General features: G+C 41.4%; 1 protein-coding gene across 8 annotated transcripts in view; it reads right to left on the minus strand.

The window, feature by feature from the left end:
* The window catches only part of thrab (thyroid hormone receptor alpha b), a 42,211-nt gene that overhangs the window by 13,506 nt on the left and 9,577 nt on the right, over positions 1 to 19,128 (minus strand). For 3 of the 8 annotated variants that reach the window (XR_004107634.2, XM_031314855.2, XM_031314858.2), the window contains exons 2-6: positions 11,645 to 11,706; positions 11,148 to 11,204; positions 5,732 to 5,832; positions 4,166 to 4,313; positions 3,706 to 3,911 (exon numbers count right to left, since the gene is read on the minus strand). Coding sequence is in view for 7 of the 8 variants with exons in the window: in XM_031314855.2 (XP_031170715.1) it covers positions 3,706 to 3,911; positions 4,166 to 4,313; positions 5,732 to 5,832; positions 11,148 to 11,204; positions 11,645 to 11,706 (574 nt within the window). In the remaining variant the exon portion in view is untranslated. Of the gene's footprint in view, positions 1 to 3,705; positions 3,912 to 4,165; positions 4,314 to 5,731; positions 5,833 to 11,147; positions 11,205 to 11,644; positions 11,707 to 18,258; positions 18,743 to 19,128 lie in introns of those variants that run through there. The other 5 variants (XM_035997431.1, XM_031314856.2, XM_035997433.1 and 2 more) reach the window with 5 other exon arrangements.

Below are 19,128 nucleotides of genomic sequence, written 5' to 3' on the forward strand. Positions count from 1 at the left end.
CGGCAGAGCGAAGTCTCAGTGACTAGAGCACCTCTCGCGAAACATCTGATTATTTTAATGAAATGAGCTGGTTTGACCACGGAGATGCAAGAAATATGCACTAGTCCAGAACACAGGACTTTCTTCCTGTATTTACTTTCTTGCTCCCGCCCTCAGACACATCCGATCAATAAGAGGATTGGACGTTCTTGTGTAATTTGTAATGGCGCATTTTGGTACGCTTGGATTTTTCCAGGTGTGAAACCAAACCAAACCGAACTAGGGATGCATCGAATCCAAGGTTCGGTTTCGGCCGAACCCCACCGAACAGAACCCTACGCTTGCACTACGCGCGCTACTGCTGCTGGTCGACGTAATGTAGGTGGACTGTTCAATGCAGTAGGCTGTGAGAAAGTGAAAATGGAACTGGCGAGCAGAAAAGGCGCCGCCCGGCAGCACCCCCAGCCAAAAGAAAGCGACCCAAGCCGGGCCACACGCCCAACCCGCAATGCTGACCTGTCCCGCGGCGGCAAGGACCCCAAACAACACACTATTATCGCCGCTGCCAAAACACCTGCGCATGAAACATCCGAAAGAATACGAGCCACGCATGAAGGAATCCACAGACAGCAGCCAAAACGCAACAACCCCAGGTATGGCAAAGGAAGGACAGTCACAACTAAAAACTTGTATTAACCAGACAGCCTCTCCTGGGCTGTCAGCCGTTCTCTCTGAGTCTCCCTACAGTGGGAGCGGAACAACTGCTGCTTGTTAGCCAACGTTAGCTTTCTAATTTCACCCACCCAACATGCCTTCATCATACACTGGTTAGCGAAAATGTGCCAAACAAAATTGTCACTCATCTGGCGATAGCAATGTGCTTTCCTACGATGTGAAAAGAGCGTGTGAATTCAACATTAAGTTGTTACATTTGTAAGGTATTTTATTGTGTAACCTCTCAGTTGAAGGTTAAGAAGAAGTTACAGTAAACATAGAGCTTTTATTGTGACGGGAAAAACGGAAGTGAATAAAGTGTTCTGACGGTTGACTGTGTTGGGGTGGAATAAAGTGAGACGTGCAGTGCTGTCTTGGTTCCGGCATTGGAAGCCCATGTCTTTATTTTAAAGCCAAACCTGAGTTTAGACGATATAAGAAACCCTCGGTTACACATTTAACTATTTTAGAGGCTGTGGACGCTGTTTACTTCATTAATGTGTTTACTGTGTTAATGGACTGAGGATGGGAGTAGGATTCGGTTCGGTTTCGGGTTCGGCAGAATTTTAACCAGTGGATTCGGTATTCAGCCGAACCCCAAAAATCTGGATTTGGTGCAGCCCTACTATTTAGTGCTGCTTTATTGTTTGTGCTTCAATTTCCCTGCCTTTGACACATCAGAACTGAACAGAGTGACAATATGGATTATATCCTCACACAAACATGCATGCTATGTCAAAAATGGTACGGTTTTTTATTCAACCTGGGTGAGCTGAGGCTCTTTTTCACATAACTGACTGTCAGAGTAGCTCTTTATGACTTGTTTGCTCTGTATTCCCTGCTGTCTGCTTCTGTCCCTCTGCCTCTGTCTTTATTCCTCAGTTCTCTCTGGCTTTTTGGGGGTTTATTCATCCTAATCTTTCTGGGCTCTTAACCGTACCTAATTCCCTTCATAGTTTCTATTAATACCGCAACACTCTTTTTTTCATTCTAATCTGTTTCCCGTCTTCATTTCTTTGTTTCCTACCTTACTTTCCCCTCTATTTTGTCCGTCTGTTTTCTGTTGGCTCCCTCCTTATCTCAGCTAAAGCAAATCCTCAGTCATGAGCGCTCATCTTTCTCTCTCCCTCAAACTGTCCTCCAGCTGTGCTTGTGCTCCGATTTATCCTGGACAGCCACGCCTGGTATCAGTCTTCCCTCGTCGCACACAGACAGACACTGACCTCATGTTTTTGGTCCAAGATTATCTAAGGTGCTTACCAGATTTTAACCCTTCTGTTGTCCTCGGGTCAAATTTCACCCATTTTCAAAGTTTCTATATGAAAAATATGGGATTCTTTCAACCAAACTGCAAGAAAACACAGATGGTTCCATACACGAAACAGGGTGTGATTATCCATCAACATACGTTTCTCTGATCTTAACTATTAGACAAAATTATTCCTAATTTCTGGGGGGTTTTAACTCGAATATTAGATACAATTTACTATGAATTGGGTTTATTGACCATTAAATCAAAAAATAAGTGTAAAAAGTTGGGTAAGAAGATGTTTATGCTTCATATATGTGCAAAACAGACGGACAACACAAGGGTTAACAGTTTCGCGGCAGCATTGGATAAGAGCTCACGGCCAAATCAAGAGGCTTTATTTAAAGAACAATCTACGCCAGGGACCTGTGAGGTGTAGATGGGTGTTAGATGGGAGAAATTAAGGAGATTCATTTAATGAGGGGTTAATAGCACCTCAGAATTATTGTGGATGGAGTTTCTGCTAGGCAACAAGGAGCACATGGCCAGGTGTGATGGGAAGGGAGCCAGATGGGGTTATTTAGGAGAGGAGGTGTGAATCTTCAAGCATAGAAGAAGTATTAGAATTTTCCATAAAGAGAAAAGACACATTTAAATCCTGTTTGCTTTGTGGGAAGTGAGAACATTTTGTCCGGTCGTCACTTCTTCATGAATCAAGACTTTTTGACATTTCAGATTTGAGTCTACAGTCTAATGTAGATTAAGGGCGTTTTCACACCTGTAGTTCGTTTGCTTTGGTCCGAATCCGAGTTTGTAAACTTGGAGCAATTTGCCCTCGGTTGGGTTTGGTTTAGGGATGCACCGAATCCAGATTTTTGGGGTTCGGCCGAATACTGAATCCACTGGTTAAGATTCTGCCGAACCCGAAACCGAACCCTAATCCTAAACTGTCAAAAAGCCCAATATTCGGCCGAATCCGAACCCGATTCGGTGCATCCCTACTAAATAGTTTACAGTGTGAAATGACCCCTTGTGAAAGCTGTTTGTTGAGTGTTTTTGCACTTAAAGAGGGTTAATGTTCCTGCAGAGTCAACCCATCCTTAGTACTTGAAGAAATTGTTACTTATGTCCTATGAAACAGATTTATTGTATCTTCTGATCCCTGTCTTGCTCCCACAGTCCCAAGACATGATGGTCAGGTTAATTGGCAACTCAACTAATTGCCTGTAGTTGCAACTTTGAGAAATCCATTAAGGTTGTTCAGTCACAGAGAAAACAATGTGCAACAGCAAGAAGTGAAACTAATTCAGCAGATTTAGTCCCAAAACGGGCATGCAGCAGTTCTGTTTTAAAACACATTTGGTGTCTGCAGACTTGGATGTGTACACAACACTCCCTTGCAGAATTGGGTAGATAACGACATTGCGAACCCTTGCAACCACGTAGACGCAGAAAGTGGAACGTGGCTTTTAGAAATGGCTGTTTTCTATGCAGGTGCTTTGTCTATCTCTATTGATAACAATAATAATAATAATAATAATAATAATAATAATAATAATAATAATAATAATAAAAGAGTGCTATCACTGCATTTTGATTTCAATGATTGATAATGTTGATCCAAAAATATGTTAAAAAAAGTGCATACAATCATAATAAATGAATGTTTCCTGTGTTGAATTGTCAACTCTTTGGCAGATTCTAAATGTACACGAGCGCATAAGTCTGTACATTACTTTGCCTATTGCTCTATGCCTTCTTACCAGGAATTTGCGCTTCTGTTTCCACTGTGCGCCCTGAGCATTGGTGTGTCGGTGGGCCTCTGTCACCAGGTGGATCACTTCCCACTCGCTGTCGGTGGGCTCTGGACGGTTCTGGAGGGTTTTTACCATTCCCTCCCTCTTGCGTCGCTCCCTGTTCTCTTCAATCAGACGCCGTTTAGCCACCCGCTTTGAGTCATCCAGAACCACTGGGAGGAGATGGTGGGAGGCAGACGAAGAGGAAGGGGAGGAAGAGGAAAAAGACCCAGAGAGAGAAAGAGAGTGTCAAGGACAAGGAAGCAAAATAGAGGTATGTAATTAGTTGGCGTGTTGCCTAAAGTCTGCATATAGTCGAAAGTTGCAGCTTCTATTTAAAGTCCTCACACCCTGCATTAATACTGCATCACTATAATTGTGTGAGTTAATTTGCATGTGTGTATAAGTACGTAGGTGCAACACTCACAATCCATGGCCATGCCCACTGCAATGCACTTCTTGAAGCGGCAGAGCTGACACTGGTTGCGGGTAATCTTGTCGATGATGCAGCAGCCATCATACTTACAGGAGTAGCTGGGGTGGAGGTTCTTTTGAATGGTCCTACGGAAGAAACCCTGGAGACAGACAGAGAGGGAGAGACAGACATTCAGTGACGTTTGTAGACAAAGTAGAGGAATACAGAGAGAGAGAGGCACATAGTGTGAGTGAATCCGACCAATGTATGAGGCTGAAGACAGGAGACAACCAGGGATGACAACTTTGAGTCTACAACTGCTGTTTGTCACAGTGGTAATGACAAACTGGCAGGACAGGCATTTTTTTTTGTTTTAAGATTTTTGTTATGGCATTTTTGGGCCTTTATTTCTGACAGGACAGCTTTAGACATGAAAGGGGAGAGGGGGGAATGACATGCAGCAAAGGGCCGCAGGTCGGAACCGAACATGCGGCCACTGCGTCGAGGACTGAGCCCCTATATGGGCGTGCGCTCTACCAGGTGAGCTACCCAGGCGCCCAGGGCAGACATTTTAATTATCACTGCTGCGTGATAAAACTAATTCAGAAATTACATCTTTCTAAGTTAGTCAGTACCTGACTTGCTACCAAATCTGAGGCAAATGGTGTAAATGTTAGGCTAAAGGCTAACTCCAGCAGACCAGCTCTCCCAACTGTTTCCACAATTTCACAATGTCTGCTTCCTGGACAACAAACTGAAATACATTTTTACACAACTTTGTTCTTTTGGCATCTTAATGGTTTAGCCTTGAATTAGCTGCAGCCCTGAGCCTTCGGCCATGGTTAGCATAACTATCACTGGAGCAACGTGCATGCTCATCTGCAGAACAGCCAACAGGAACATACTTTATCTCTGAAATGACCTGTGATTGGCCAAAGTCTTCTGTCATGGGCTAGATTTTCTAAAGGCTGACAACAGAGCAAAGAGGAGGTGCAGAAGTCTATTTAATGAGACCACTTGAATTACAATATGCTGAAAAGGTTATTAGGGAAGTTTTGACGAAGAATGCCAAAAACAAACTGCCTACCCCATAGATTTCTATTTTTTTGGGGTTGACCAATCAATCATACTTCAAGCACATCGATGCCACCTCAGCTTAACCATAACCCATTCAGCGGCGCCTTAGAATGTCATTGATGAACAAACATGAACAGAAGCCGACTGACAGCAGGGAAGACAAATGGCAGAGCTGAGCGCTGACATGACAGACTGACAAATATGTTGATATATCATCTTTCTGTGGCTGTACACAATGTGTCTTTGACCTTTGGTGTGTGTTTACTTTGAAGTGACTGCTTCAGTGTGTTTTTGTGTGTGTGTGTGTGTGTGTGTGTGTGTGTCCAGGTGCGCGCATGACTGTGTGTCAGATATGTAACTGTGTGTAGAGGCGGTTGACCTCAGAGGCCTCACATCAGGTTTTCTGGCAGTTACAATATGTCGGTTATGAACCTGCTGTGTCTGAAACGCTGGGATTTTGTGTGTGTGTGTGTGTGTGTGCGTGTGCGTGTGTGTGTGTACCTTGCAACCTTCGCAGGTAATGCAGCGGTAGTGGTAACCTGTGGCCTTGTCGCCACACACCACACATGGCTCATCCTTTTCGAGGTAGCTGGGGATGTACCCTGAGTGAGAGAGAACCAAGGGCAAAGACAACGTTACACTGAATAATATGTATTTTTTTTATTTTCATTGAAGATGTTCTAAACACCAATACACAACATTTGTATCCCATCAGTATCACACTACAACTACTTAAAGGAATAGTTTACATGTTTTGAAGTGAGGTTGTATGAGGTACTCATCCATGGAAACAGACAGGAGTACCAACACGGAAGCAAAGCAATGTACTGCTGTGGATGGGGGCAGCAGCTAAAAAGTAAAGACACTTTAAGTGTACGCTATTATTTAAAACATTTTCACCGCTTTACCTTGCTGTCAGTCAGCCCTTTGCAATGGGGAACTGAAGCCTTTATCTATGCACTCTTCAAAACCACCAGATTCCTTTCACAAAAACAGTTATTTTACCTTGCAGAACACAGGTGTTTCTGGGCTACCGCTGCCTCTTGCCAACCGCCATCTACTATAAGTGAAATACACTGACAATAAGAACCTGCTACAACCCCACTTTAAAAAAATCCAAACTATCCCTTTAAGAGCATCCACCTTATTTTTAAAGGATAAACACAGTTTTTGTTTTTTTTACCCTATTTTCCTATGTTTTTGTGTCTAAGTGACTGATGGGAACAACAATCTTTGACATTGGTCCAGTATTAAGCAAGAACGCTGCAGTCGGCAGCGGAGAAACAAGCTAAAATCTAAGTTAATAGGACAATTGTCCAGCTTGTATTTACCTTCACAAAAGTGCTCGTTTTGCCACTGACAGGCTCAGATTCATATTCTAACTGTCTGACAACATTATGGAAAGGATCCCTTCAGAGATAGACCTTTAAAACCTCTTTGAGACCTTTCTGTTTAACCAGAAACAGCTCTGAAGTCGCTAGTGCTAAACCCACCAGACTCTATTTAAAAAATACTATTAGCGTGTATAGAGCCAACATTCAACCAAAACTAGAGTTGTGATGGTTGGAAAAGTGGAATGACGACCCAAAACGGCTTGTCATAGTTTTATTTAATTTCTGTCGACTTTGAATGAAGTGTTTTTTACGATGCTAAAATTACAATTTATATACATGGAGTCTGGTGGGTTTAGCGAACGCAATTTCACAGATGTTTTATGTTTAAAAGAAGGATCTTATTCTTTAACAGAAAGTTGTTGTCAGACACTTAAAATATTAATCTGAGCCTGTCAGTGGCAAAACGAGCACTTTTGTGAAGGTAAATACAAGCTGGATAATTGCCCTATTAACTTATATTGTAGCTTGTTTCGCCGCTGCTGACTGCAGCGTTCTCGCTCAATGCTGGACCAATTTCAAAAATTGTCGTCCCCATTAGTCACTTAGACACAAAATAGGGTCCAGGTTGAAAATACCCAAGTTTCCTAAAAATCTTTAATGTTTTCTGCTGGCGTAAAAGGTTTATAATATAAGCAGTGTTTGTAAACTATAGCTTAAGTCAGGTCTTTGTTTTAAATTATGACACACATCCTCTTCAATTACATATATAAACTACATCAAATCAACATGATCACAACATTACAGATTGGGTCTTTAATGTTATTAGAATGTGGTTTTCCCTAAACGTCAGTGCAGACTGGTCTATAGTTGGTATAGAGTACTTGAATTGTTCCCTCTCTGTACTCGTCTTCCTCCACTGCAGCCTTTCCTTTAAACTAGGATAGAGGAAAGTTTGTTCTTTTTCAAATGACTGCCTACAAGACCAGTTAAACAGAGGCAGCGAGCAGAGACACAGGAAATAGCAGATGTCCAGTCATTTCATTTGATATATAGCTCAGAAACTGGGAGGGGGAGGAGATGGTACACTGCAAGGCACAACACACACATGCGCGCGCGCGCGCGCACACACACACACACACACACACACACACACACACACACACACACACACACACACACACACACACACACACACACACACACACACCTGGCAGAGCTTTGTACATTTTGTACATATATGTGCCTGACGTTCTCATGACATAAATGCTAGAGTGTGTGTGTGTGTGTGTGTGTGTATACCGAGGCGTGGTGAGCACTGTGACTGGCAGTGTCAGTTGGGCTCTGCCTTTTGGCTTTGTGACAGATTTTAGAGGAGAAGAGGGAGGGCAAGAAGAGGATGGTGGGAAAGAGAGAAAAAGGAGGGAAAGACGGCAGCAAGTGCCAAAGGGGCAGAAGTGACATTTTGGCCAAAATGATATGTATATATTATTGAAAAGCTCTTGGGCTCTTTCTGTTGATTAGAAAAACCCATTAGGAATCAAAATTTAGATGCAGAGAATAAAAAGAATCAAGGTGGAGAAAAAACAAAAGAATCAAGTGAAAACAACGTATTTGCTAATAAGTAGTGGAATAGAAATACACCCCATCCTTGAGAGAGGAAAAAAGAAAACACTGAGGCCAAAAGAAAACAAGAAATGAATACACATGGGGAGGACGCAAGAGGAGAATAGTGGAAAAGAGGAAGTAGAAGAGGAACAGGCCAACGGAAAGATAACGAGGACATCAGAGAACGATCATATAGGAAAAGTGTCAGCTTCAGTGCGTTGGCAGAAGAGCAGCAGCAGCCGGATCCCTGAGTCTGCTGAGAACTGTGTTTGGAAGCCAAGCCCAAAATCAATACTGCTGCAGCTCTGTGGCTCTGGCTACCTGCCATTCACATGACGGGCCCTGTACTACCTCCACCAACAAAAACCAAGGAAAGGGAAGGAGATTTTTTCTGGCGTGGCTGAGTCAAGAAAATATTTTGTCTTCAAAAGTTTTACAACACAACATCTGCCATTTGGTTTCATCAAAGCGTGTAAATCCGCATGGTATCAGGTCCCTGAAGGAGTCTCAGGATTGTTGCTCCGAGGTCCTTGCATGTTAACAGCACAGTGAGGTGACATTCGATACTGTAAACACTGACGAAATCAGGGCACACAAAACTGTACACGGAAGCTGGATTTGAAAACACAGCTGTTATACAGAATCTAGTGCGACCACTACTGCTGTGTTTACTGTCCCTTTCCTGACTGGCACTCACATTTCAAATATTTTTCATCTATTACTTTAACCTCTGAGGACGAAAGACGCAACGGCGCGTCTAAACGATGTTTGACAAAACTCCTACTCAAAAAGCGATATTACAAAATTTCCTTTCAGACATTTATTTACTATTTTAATCATATATATAAGCTAAGACTTTGGTGAACTCATTTCAAGGACAGAAACAATTCGTACAACACATAATAAGTTAAGGTTTGTTTTTAAAAGAGATTTGAGGACTTTTAAAAAGCGAACATCAACGTTTCAGTTTAAGCACCAAATTATCTCTTTACACATTGCTCTAGAAAAAATGGGGGTGTCACTACACGGAAAGCTGAGTTTGTTCTGAACATTTTGATATAAAACACATTGGGATCAGTTATATGCAAATACCTTTAAAAGGTAAATTTATGAAGACATGTGAAAATGCTCTTAGACCTCAGAGGGTTAAAAAGGGATAGATTACAGTAGTAACAAATGCCTGAAAATGGACGAGGGCTGGAATATTTCTATTTTCAATTAATCTATAGATTTATTTCGATTAGTTGATCATTATTGAATTATTATTTAAACTGTCATGTTCAAATCGCTTATTATGTCTTAACACAAAGTGATTCAATTTACAATCATCTGAGACAGTATACATTTGTAGTACCAATGTTTGGCAAGCTTATTTCATAAATTTAATAATTTAATTACAAAAAAATAACTGATTCATTGATTGTTAAAGCTGCTTTCATGTATATGCCATATGATGCTAGCCTAGAAATCTAGACACACCCTAGCAGCAGCAAATGTAATTTGCAGCCAGGGTCGTCTAGCAACTCTCCATTGGCTTGCAAGCTGGAAAAAACAAATTCTGGCTGGGCCAATCACATTGTGTATAGAGTCAGTGGGTGGGCTTAACATAATGACAGCAGAGTTGTGACGGTTCCGCGTGAATTCCCTGCTACTTGAAAACAAAGAAGATGGCTGCTGCTGCTGGCGAACGGCGGTTTTTCGAATTGGCTTTGGCAACGACTCTGGAAGACTTAAGCTTTTCTTTGAGAAAAGAACAAAGAACGGCACTGAAGTCATTCTTAAAAAAGGAAGATGTGTTCGGAGTTTTGCTGACCGGATACGGCAAAAGTTTAATCTATCAACTAGCGTTGCTCTGGTTGGTTGTAGCGCTATCCTATTGCGTGCAGAGGGAATTTGAAAGACAACCGTTGATCCCGCCCCTCGGATTGAGCCCTGCCAATGGTGAGTTCCCAGACCCAACATCTTGATGTGTGTCTGGCTTGTCAGGCTAATATGATGCCACAGCGGCATGCATATGTCAAGCTGACAACATAGCTATACACATATCACCTTTTAAACTTGTTTAAATGTGTTAGCAAACAGTTGCCTGTTCACACATCCAGCAGACATGGCGCAAATTAGTATTCGTTTGACGTCTCTGGCCACCTGACAAATGTCCAAATATTTACCCTCCTCTTTTTTTGGTCTCTACCAACTACTAAAACATATCTGGCTGCTCTCTCTTTAGCTGCTAAATGATCCACTATGTTCACCAGCTTGTTGCTAAATGTGTCCGTCTGCCGTTTGATGCTGAAAAACAGCTGCCTGCTGGAAACAAGGTTGATAAAAGCAGTGAGAGTGAACCAAAACTGTGAAACTAAAACAACGAGCTTAAAGATGCTAAAACGCTCAGTAGAACTGCAGAGTCAGCTGATAATTCTCTGTGGGTGTGTCACTTACTGCGAGTGTAGCTTTTAAATTTGTCGAATAATCTTCTGTCCACTAATTAATTCACTAATCATTTCAACACTAGAATCGATTTAGTCATTTTTTATTACACATTACCTCTTTAGTGATTTGACAGGGATATGCCTCTTTACTTAATCAAGATAATGAGCTGTGAATGTGGTCAAAACACTGACCAACATCAATGCACGTTAGACTCTTTAGTGTCCTGGAAGCCTGTTGAAGCATCCAAAGTCTGGCTGAGGGCCCACTCTACCGCAGGAAAAAGCTGACATCATTACAGTCCCTGTAATTCAATATCATACAACCGGGCTGACATATTGTCATACTCTCTCAGTTGAAATGAACCGTGGCAGGTAGAATGTGGTACAAGATTCCAGCAGTGATGCAGAGAGGCAGGCAATAAGCGAGTTCACTGTGGAGGGGACTGGCCTTGGGAGATATATATTTTATGAATGCCAAATCAACCATCCTGTAGATTTTTATATTGGTGCTCCTCCCACCCTACCTCCGTCCCCATCACTCTCTCTTACCTTCTTTACTCGCTTCTTTCAGCTCGGGGGATTTGGAGCTGTCACTCAGACAACGTGCTGCGTCCAACAAGAAAGCAGACAGAGCACAAGGCTTTCGTTTATTGATGACAGATGCCAAGATTTTGTTTAACTTTTTCTCTTTGGACCACTAGCTTTTGTGCAGTCACTCAACTGCATGCATTCACTGTGGTGAGACTGACAGCTAAAATATTCCTTTGATAAAAAGTTTCTATGAATACAAAAATGAATCAAAATATAGCTTTTCAAAATGAAAGGGTCCCTGCATTTGGAGAGCTTTTATTCTCTAAAAAGGAGAGGTGTGTTTCTAAAGAGACAAAAGAAAAAATTCTGACTTCATTCACACTTCAGGTACGAAAGTGGAGGTTTGCTAGCTAGCTGCCACTGCGCTGCTTTAGAAAGTCTCTCTCTCTCTCTCTCTCTCTCTCTCTCTCCTGCCCCCCCCCCCCTTATCAAAACACCACCCATCAGTTACTCACCAGTCATACTCTTCAACGAACATTGGCTGTTCTTCCTCTTCCTTTTCGGGCCATTGAGCCACCTGAGAGAAAAAGAGAAAGAGAAAGACAAGTAAAAATGCTTGTAAATATATATATTAAACCTTTATGTATCTGAATAAAAATACGCACATAAAAACACATTGCAATCTGATCTAAACTGGATCAGCCAGAAAAGCCATCTGTCCAGTTTGTAGCCTACATATGAAGGAAAACATTTGCTTCGCCTAATTCCACCCCTTCCTGCTATCTGAAACTGCAAAGCACAGAACAAGTAAGCAGGACAGCACTGCTTCCCTTGCAGGGGATACGTCACGTTTGTTGACAAGTCCATCAGTTGCACCATCGAACTAACGAGAATGCTTATTAACCCCAGGTGGAAATACAAAGGCTCGTGATTAGATGGCCTTTTTTTTTTTTGCGGGTAACACATCCAGGTAAAGATCAAATGTTAATACCACATGTAAATGAGGTTGATGACAGCATTAGAACACACAACAATGAACCGAATAGTGAGGAGAAAATGTCATAAGCTTATGAAACTTTTGTATTTCTCTCTTCCGGCATTATATTATCCTGTGTCACAACTAGGGCTGCGTGATATGAGGAAAATATAATGTTGTTGAATATTGCAATAACCATATTATTTGCGATAAATAAACAGATATTAAAGTGTACTCAGTTCTGCTGCTTTCAGTATTCTGCTAAAACACCATGTTGAAATCCCAAACAGGTAACCATCTGGTACTCAAATTATATAAAAGAGTAAAAGAGCTCCGTCTAAACCGACAAGTAAAGGTTTGGTCATAGGGACATAGGGAGGTATTTGGCAGAAAAAGTTCTTGAGGGTGCTCCCAAACTGAATCCGATACAATTAAACCCCCAAAACCAGTCTAATTATTAGGATACACATGGGAAAGCCTCGCAATAACAGATGAAACACAAAGACAGCAATTCTATTATGCATCAGCAACATGCTCAACAAGCTGTTGCACTCAGAAACACACCTCCAACCACACTGACACATGTGAAAGGCATGTAAAGCACTGATGGGAACTGGTGGCTCTGAAGGGTTATGAAAGTGCGCAGATGGAGGAGGGAGAGAGCTTAGTAGAAGGGAGGAGAAAAAAAAGCATGTCTGAAAAGAAAGTATGGTAGAGCCACTGCTAATGCTTGCTCTTGGGGGAACTATTGGAATTGTTGGGGCTTTATAGAGTGTGGTCTAGACCTACTCTATCTGTAAAGTGTCTCGAGATAACTCTTGTTATGATTTGATACTATAAATAAAATTGAATTGAATTGAATAGAGAGAGAGAGAGAGAGAGAGAGAGAGAGAGAGAGAGAGAGAGAGAGAGAGAGAGAGAGTGTCAGTCAGTCAGTCAGTCAGTCAGTGAGTGAGTGCTCCTCATCAATGCTTGATGTGTTCTGAATCCCAAGAGTCCAGCTCTCTGCTCCCAGACACTCCCAGTAGCCTCCAGCTCTCCTCCCACACCACAGCTCTTTAATACTCCCTCCAGGAGAGGGAGCAGGACTCCATTAGCACCATTAATAAAAGTTCCACTCTGTTAAGATGCAACACACAGGCCTGCAGGTTACATTTGCTCTGGGAAGGAATTGTAGTACAGTATGTTATTTATGATCTGAAGGCATGATCCCTCTTTTGTTGCCATTTCTGATTTTTTTAGAGCTTTTGTAGCGTTTCAAGTTTTTCCCTATCTGAATCAAAGGTCTGGTGTAATATGTTGTACAGATTATAAATCCCTTTGTGATTTGTGTATATATATATATATATATATATATATATATATATATATATATATATATATATATATATATATATATATATTAATAAGGTACTGACTATATTACTGAGGCATTTAGTTAGGGCTGGGCAATATTTATATCTATCTTATTCCGACATCGATATATGAAGCTAGATATTGTCTTAAATTTTGGATATTGTGTATCAAGTGTTGTCTTTTCCTGGTTTTCCTGGCTGCATTAAGTGATGTAATTTTCTGAACTTGCCAGACCCACTAGCTGTTTTAGTTTTTTCCTTTACCCACTTAGTCATTGTATCCACATTGTGAACACACATGTTGATATAAAAACTCTAAAATTTTCCTCCCAATTGAGATATTGCTTCCAAGTTCACGCTCGACAACAGGTGTTTGGCTGTTGTCTGCTGTCACACCATTCCTTGCCATTTTGTACAAAGAGGTATCAGTTACAACTCTGGAAAACTAAATTTGAATCAACTTTGGGAAAAAGAAGAGAAAGCAAACGTTTAAGTACTAGTTTGAACATTCCTAATGCAGTTTGATCACGTAGTTCCCAGCTCCAAGTAGTTATTTTGTTTCCTTGTACTTTGCATGGTGGGATAACTCACTGTGAATTAAGTATGCATACCAGCATCTCTGGTTATTTTTTAATTGGTCACTTTCTAATACGTACTGTGGACCTGGGATTCAGTGATGGAAAAACATAGGTTTCAAGTCACTCAGTGCATGAAAACATATTCTTGTTTTCATGCTTTATAACGTAGAGATTTAATGTGAATCAAACGGTCTTATAGAGAATATTGCACTGCTTCTAAATTACTCTCTAGGGCTGCACAATATATTGTTTTTTATTGTTATCAACTGGCGCAATAAACACATCGTGAAAGGTTGCATATCATGCATACATATCGCAAAAGACTCAGATAATATCAGTAGAAAACTGCACTTTCAAATGTAACTGTCATTCTTTTTAATGGTGCTTTTTTTTTTTTTTAATTCAAATAGCATGCTGTACTTTAGCAGAATACTGAAAGCAGCAAAACTCAGTACACTTTAATATCTGTTCATTTATAGTTATTTAATGCGATATTCAACAATTTTATCGCATATTTTCCTCATATCGTGCACAGAGTTTCCGCTAGAACAAAGTTAGTGCCGGTCATGTGACCTGTAAGGTTTATTTTTACCGGTCAAATGGGAAAAGTTCCGGTCAAATATTTTCTGTGTTTATTGCGCTTAAAAACAATTGATAGGCACGCTATATATAAAGAATAATATCAAGGGATGTAGATGTGTACTATTTTTATTGAAATGTAGACTACTACAGGCAGAGAGGGCAAAAGAACAAAATCAATGCACATAATTGTGCCGATCTGAATTAAAATAGGGCTATTTTCGCTAGGCTGAGGAAATAAAACAATACAAACTACAGTACAAACAAACTGGCTCATAAAATGATCAAGTGCCGACTAGAATCAAAATAATTGTAAACAAGTGTCTCTCTACAACTCACGATGCGCATAAGCCTCTGACGCCGCTGCGCTGTTTTGATGCAGTTCTGCCGGGAGAAGCCTCTCTCTGCTGGCACACTGGAGCTGGGTTTTAACGCATGCTACCTCGGCCAGTTTGACCCACTCCAAATAGATTTCACCGTAATCCCAATAAGTACATCGCAGGCTGTTGACAAAGTCAAGCCTCCGTAAAAGCGGACTGCTGTAATCATATATGGCATCTCGATGTGCGTCTGTGGCATTAAAGGTGCACTATGATTTCCTGCATGGTCACTTCTGTTGACGTTCCAAGGAAATTCCAAACAAAAACAGAGCAAGCTTGCCCCTCCCCCCATGTTTCCGTAACTGTCATGACTAACTGACTAACTGTCACTAACCCCCACCCCCTCCCCCAACCATCTTGTCGGTGATTGGCTGGAGTGGTTTGTTGTATTTAGGTGCCCAGCCTGTGCCTCTAGTGTTTGATGTTTACGACCCCTGTGTTGTCTCCTGAGACCAGGCTTTTTCACAGTGTGTTCAGGGGGCAGGCAGCTAGCGGATCAAGGAGAGATGCCTACGATTTGAAACAAAAATTGCGCTGAAACCACGCAGGAACTCATAGTGCACCTTTAATGAGAGGTGCTGTAGCTGGTGCCGACTCGTCCTCGCTGACAATTTCTTGGCTTCATTTACGTAAGCCCAGCCGCTGCTTGGTTTTATAAAGTAATTCACAATATTTCCCTGTTTCGCCAGGGCTTGGGCTTGACTTTCCCGCTTGCTTGTCGTCATTTGTTGTAAATCTACGGTAGTCTTCTGGATTCAAACAGAGCGAGAACGCAACATCTAGTTTTTCCTTTATCGCATACGCTGCAGTCTATAGTCATTTGTAAATGAAAAAAGATGATTGTTCATTGTTTTTTACATCATTACAGTTGTTGTTAATGGAGCGAAATATATGAAAATCACTGTAACCTACTTTAACACAATTCAAATTGTGCAGAGGGAGACAATTACAATTTTCGGTCCTCATCATTTTTTTTCGGTCAATGACCGGTAATTACCGGACAACGAAAACTCAGATTGTGCAGTCCTATTACTCTCGTCTTAAGCTAACATGTTTCAATGTCTTCAATTCAATGTTTCACACCATCAAACAATGTTTGCCCCTTGAAAACATAACAATATAATAGCCTGTTAAGTTCAGGAGTTGCTGTAATTGAGCTTAAATGTCAACTCAAACTGCCCTTCACATTTTACCTTGGCTTCAATTATAGCACTGTCTTGTTTTCACTTATGGTTTCCTTTGCCCTTTGTAGAATACATCAGATAGCTTAGCAGGGCATTAAATGAAGCTTCTAAACAGCCTATTGAGGTAACGCTTGATTTATTGCAATTGTGCGTGTAGTATCTTATTAGAAACTAAACTAAAGGATATAATGTTCCTGTCATGGTGGGATGTGGGAGGAGAATGGAGGACATCTGACATGACCCCAAAAGCTGAAGGTGTCAGGACGCTCGCCTGTAAAGCAACACTTACTTGCATACAACCACAGCAAATGGTTGCAAGGGTGCGAATGTCATAATCTAACGAGTTAAGAGATCTGAGATCTCTATGAACATGGCCGATGCTTTTCATTCAATTTGTGGACAAAGTTTCATGTCAGATTAAAAAGCTGTCACAGCAGCAGAAAGACAAGGAGTGTTTTTTTTACTGACTGCCACTCAAAGGTAAATATCTCTCCCTCTGCCAATTGGCTTCCACATCAAACCATACAGCTGCTGGAGGCGACAAGCGTCACATTGACACCCATGTGACAGCTCAGTCTTCCCATGTGGCAGCATATTGAAGATGGAAACATAGGCACAGTGGATATAAACAGATACTCTTGATTCATGTCTCTGTGTCACTCCTACGACAACTATGCCTTCTCTGCATCTCTGTACTGAGATCTTGCATCCTAAAAACATGTCACTCATAACCACAGGCCTATAGACCACACGTACATGGGTACTTTTGAAAATGGTCTTTTCCCCTCCTTTGTTCTAAAAAAAAAAAAAAAAAAAATCCCTTACATATAAAAATATTGTCCGTCCCCGTGAAAATGCAAAAACATATTGAAGCACTGTCAAGAGCAGGCAGGAATATAATCCTAACACCATGTAGGCCAATCATACAAAAAAGATGATGTAGGCCAATCAGAGGCCTGAAAAAAGCAATCACTGGAAGGCTACCTGGCTGCAAGGGTGCAGCGATTGCTCCGTAGTGCATTCGGACGCCTCTGTTTCCGCAATTTAGAGGATGAGTAACAGCACATGTATGTGTAAACATGTAAAAAGGTCCTGTTAGCAGTTAGAACCAGCATTATTTTGGCCACGTCCGCCATTGCATAAAATGTGGCCTTTTTTCGTGACGCCTCATAAAGGAGGTAACGACACACACTGTGACATTACTAGTCAAAAACACCTAACGAACAGATGAAAGGCCAAAACACATAGAAAAAGCTGTGTTTAAAAAAACAAGATCTGATGAATCCCAAAATAGCACTCATGAAAATATTAGCAGCCCTTGCAGCTAAAAGAGGAGCTTAGCACTCTTGGATAGTGCTTTACACCGCTCTAAGAGCTCAGTGGAAAGAGGAGAAAAACAGTGTCAAGTGGCCCTAAGAAGCAAACAGAAAAAAAAAAAAAACGACCACAGAGCAGCACCAATACATGTTTAACTTGATGGTTTGAAGCACAACTCTAAACAAGCATTTGAACAAACGAACAGAAAGAAAAACTAATTTGGGTGCTTATGCAAGAAAGAGGGCAGACTGACAGAATTTGAAATTATATCACACAGCCGGTGAACATGAGGCCACATGCGCGACAAATACAATTACGCCTGTTCATGGATGAAAACATAATGCAGATGTGAATATTTTTTTAAGGAATGCAAGGTTCTGCAGATTGGGGCAAGATGCCCCATGTGCAGCGCAGGCATACCACAGATCGCAGCTTTCAAAATCTGACGGGATAGGGGATTGCAACACAACGCTGAGTATACCAGGCCCCGCACACTGTGTGCACTCTTGGCAACCTGAGCCAACCCCACACATACTGTACTTTTTCCTCTGGCCTCACGCACGCACGCACGCACGCACCCCACACACACACAGTATGACGCTCAATGTTAACTTAACGTTGACATTTATTAGCATATGGCCCGATAGCTGTGCAGAATATGTATACATGTTGTACCAACAAAGAGCCTAAAACTAAATTCAGAATACAGAACAGAAAAGTCAACAACATGAGCTAAAAAGATCTGACGAAAAAGACTTACAGTGCTGACCTGATGATGCAGTGGGACTGTAAAATATGCATGGCAGAGGAAAAGTACTAGTTGAAGTTGCAGATGTAAGTAACTAGCTGTAACACAGCTCTCATACATAGACTTCTGTCTAGCTGTCTTTCTCACTCTCTTACACCCTGACGTCTCTACCAGTTGTGCTATGTTTAGCCTGCCGACCGACATAAATACACTCTGCCTCTCCCTCCCTCTCCCTCTAATCTGTGGGACTTTCTTGCTCTGCTGCTAGTACCACCCAGTCTACTCTGATTGGAGGACAGCCAGCTTCTCCACCTGTGACTGTGACTGTGGAGTGCATCCAACATGTAATTGCTGTGCTGTCAGGTAACTGAGCACTCTCATGAGACTCGACTATTTTAGGACAGGTGCTGGTTTCATTAAGGCAAAAGCAGCGTGCATGAGCAAATCAGCGATCAACACCAGTCAGAGAACTATCTGTCCTTAAAGATAATTCCCCTCATGTTGGCTAAAGGATAACATAGTTGTTATTTTACATGTTTAAATGTTGTTGTCAACAAATCCCACCAAAAGATCAAAACCAACAATGTGTTTAGTCTGTCTCTAAATACTCTATCTTTCCTAACCTGTCTGTGTCACTCAGTCCCAAACTCATTGGTTCCTGCTGAAGACCTTAATAAACAAATAAGATCATATCAATGTTATTGATCCCACACTGGGGAAATTCAGGTCACAAATATATAGATTCTTAAAAAAAAAATTAAATAATAAGGGCTCAGTAACTTCCAAAAACAGCTGCTCAGTGACGTTTTTAGCAAACAAACAAGAGGAAATAGTGCATTTGTTGGGAACTATTTTCAGTGGCGGATTAATCTACTTTTGGTG

The sequence above is a fragment of the Sander lucioperca genome, chromosome 22 (genome assembly GCF_008315115.2).
Source record: "Sander lucioperca isolate FBNREF2018 chromosome 22, SLUC_FBN_1.2, whole genome shotgun sequence".
In the NCBI taxonomy this organism is placed as follows: domain Eukaryota; kingdom Metazoa; phylum Chordata; class Actinopteri; order Perciformes; family Percidae; genus Sander; species Sander lucioperca.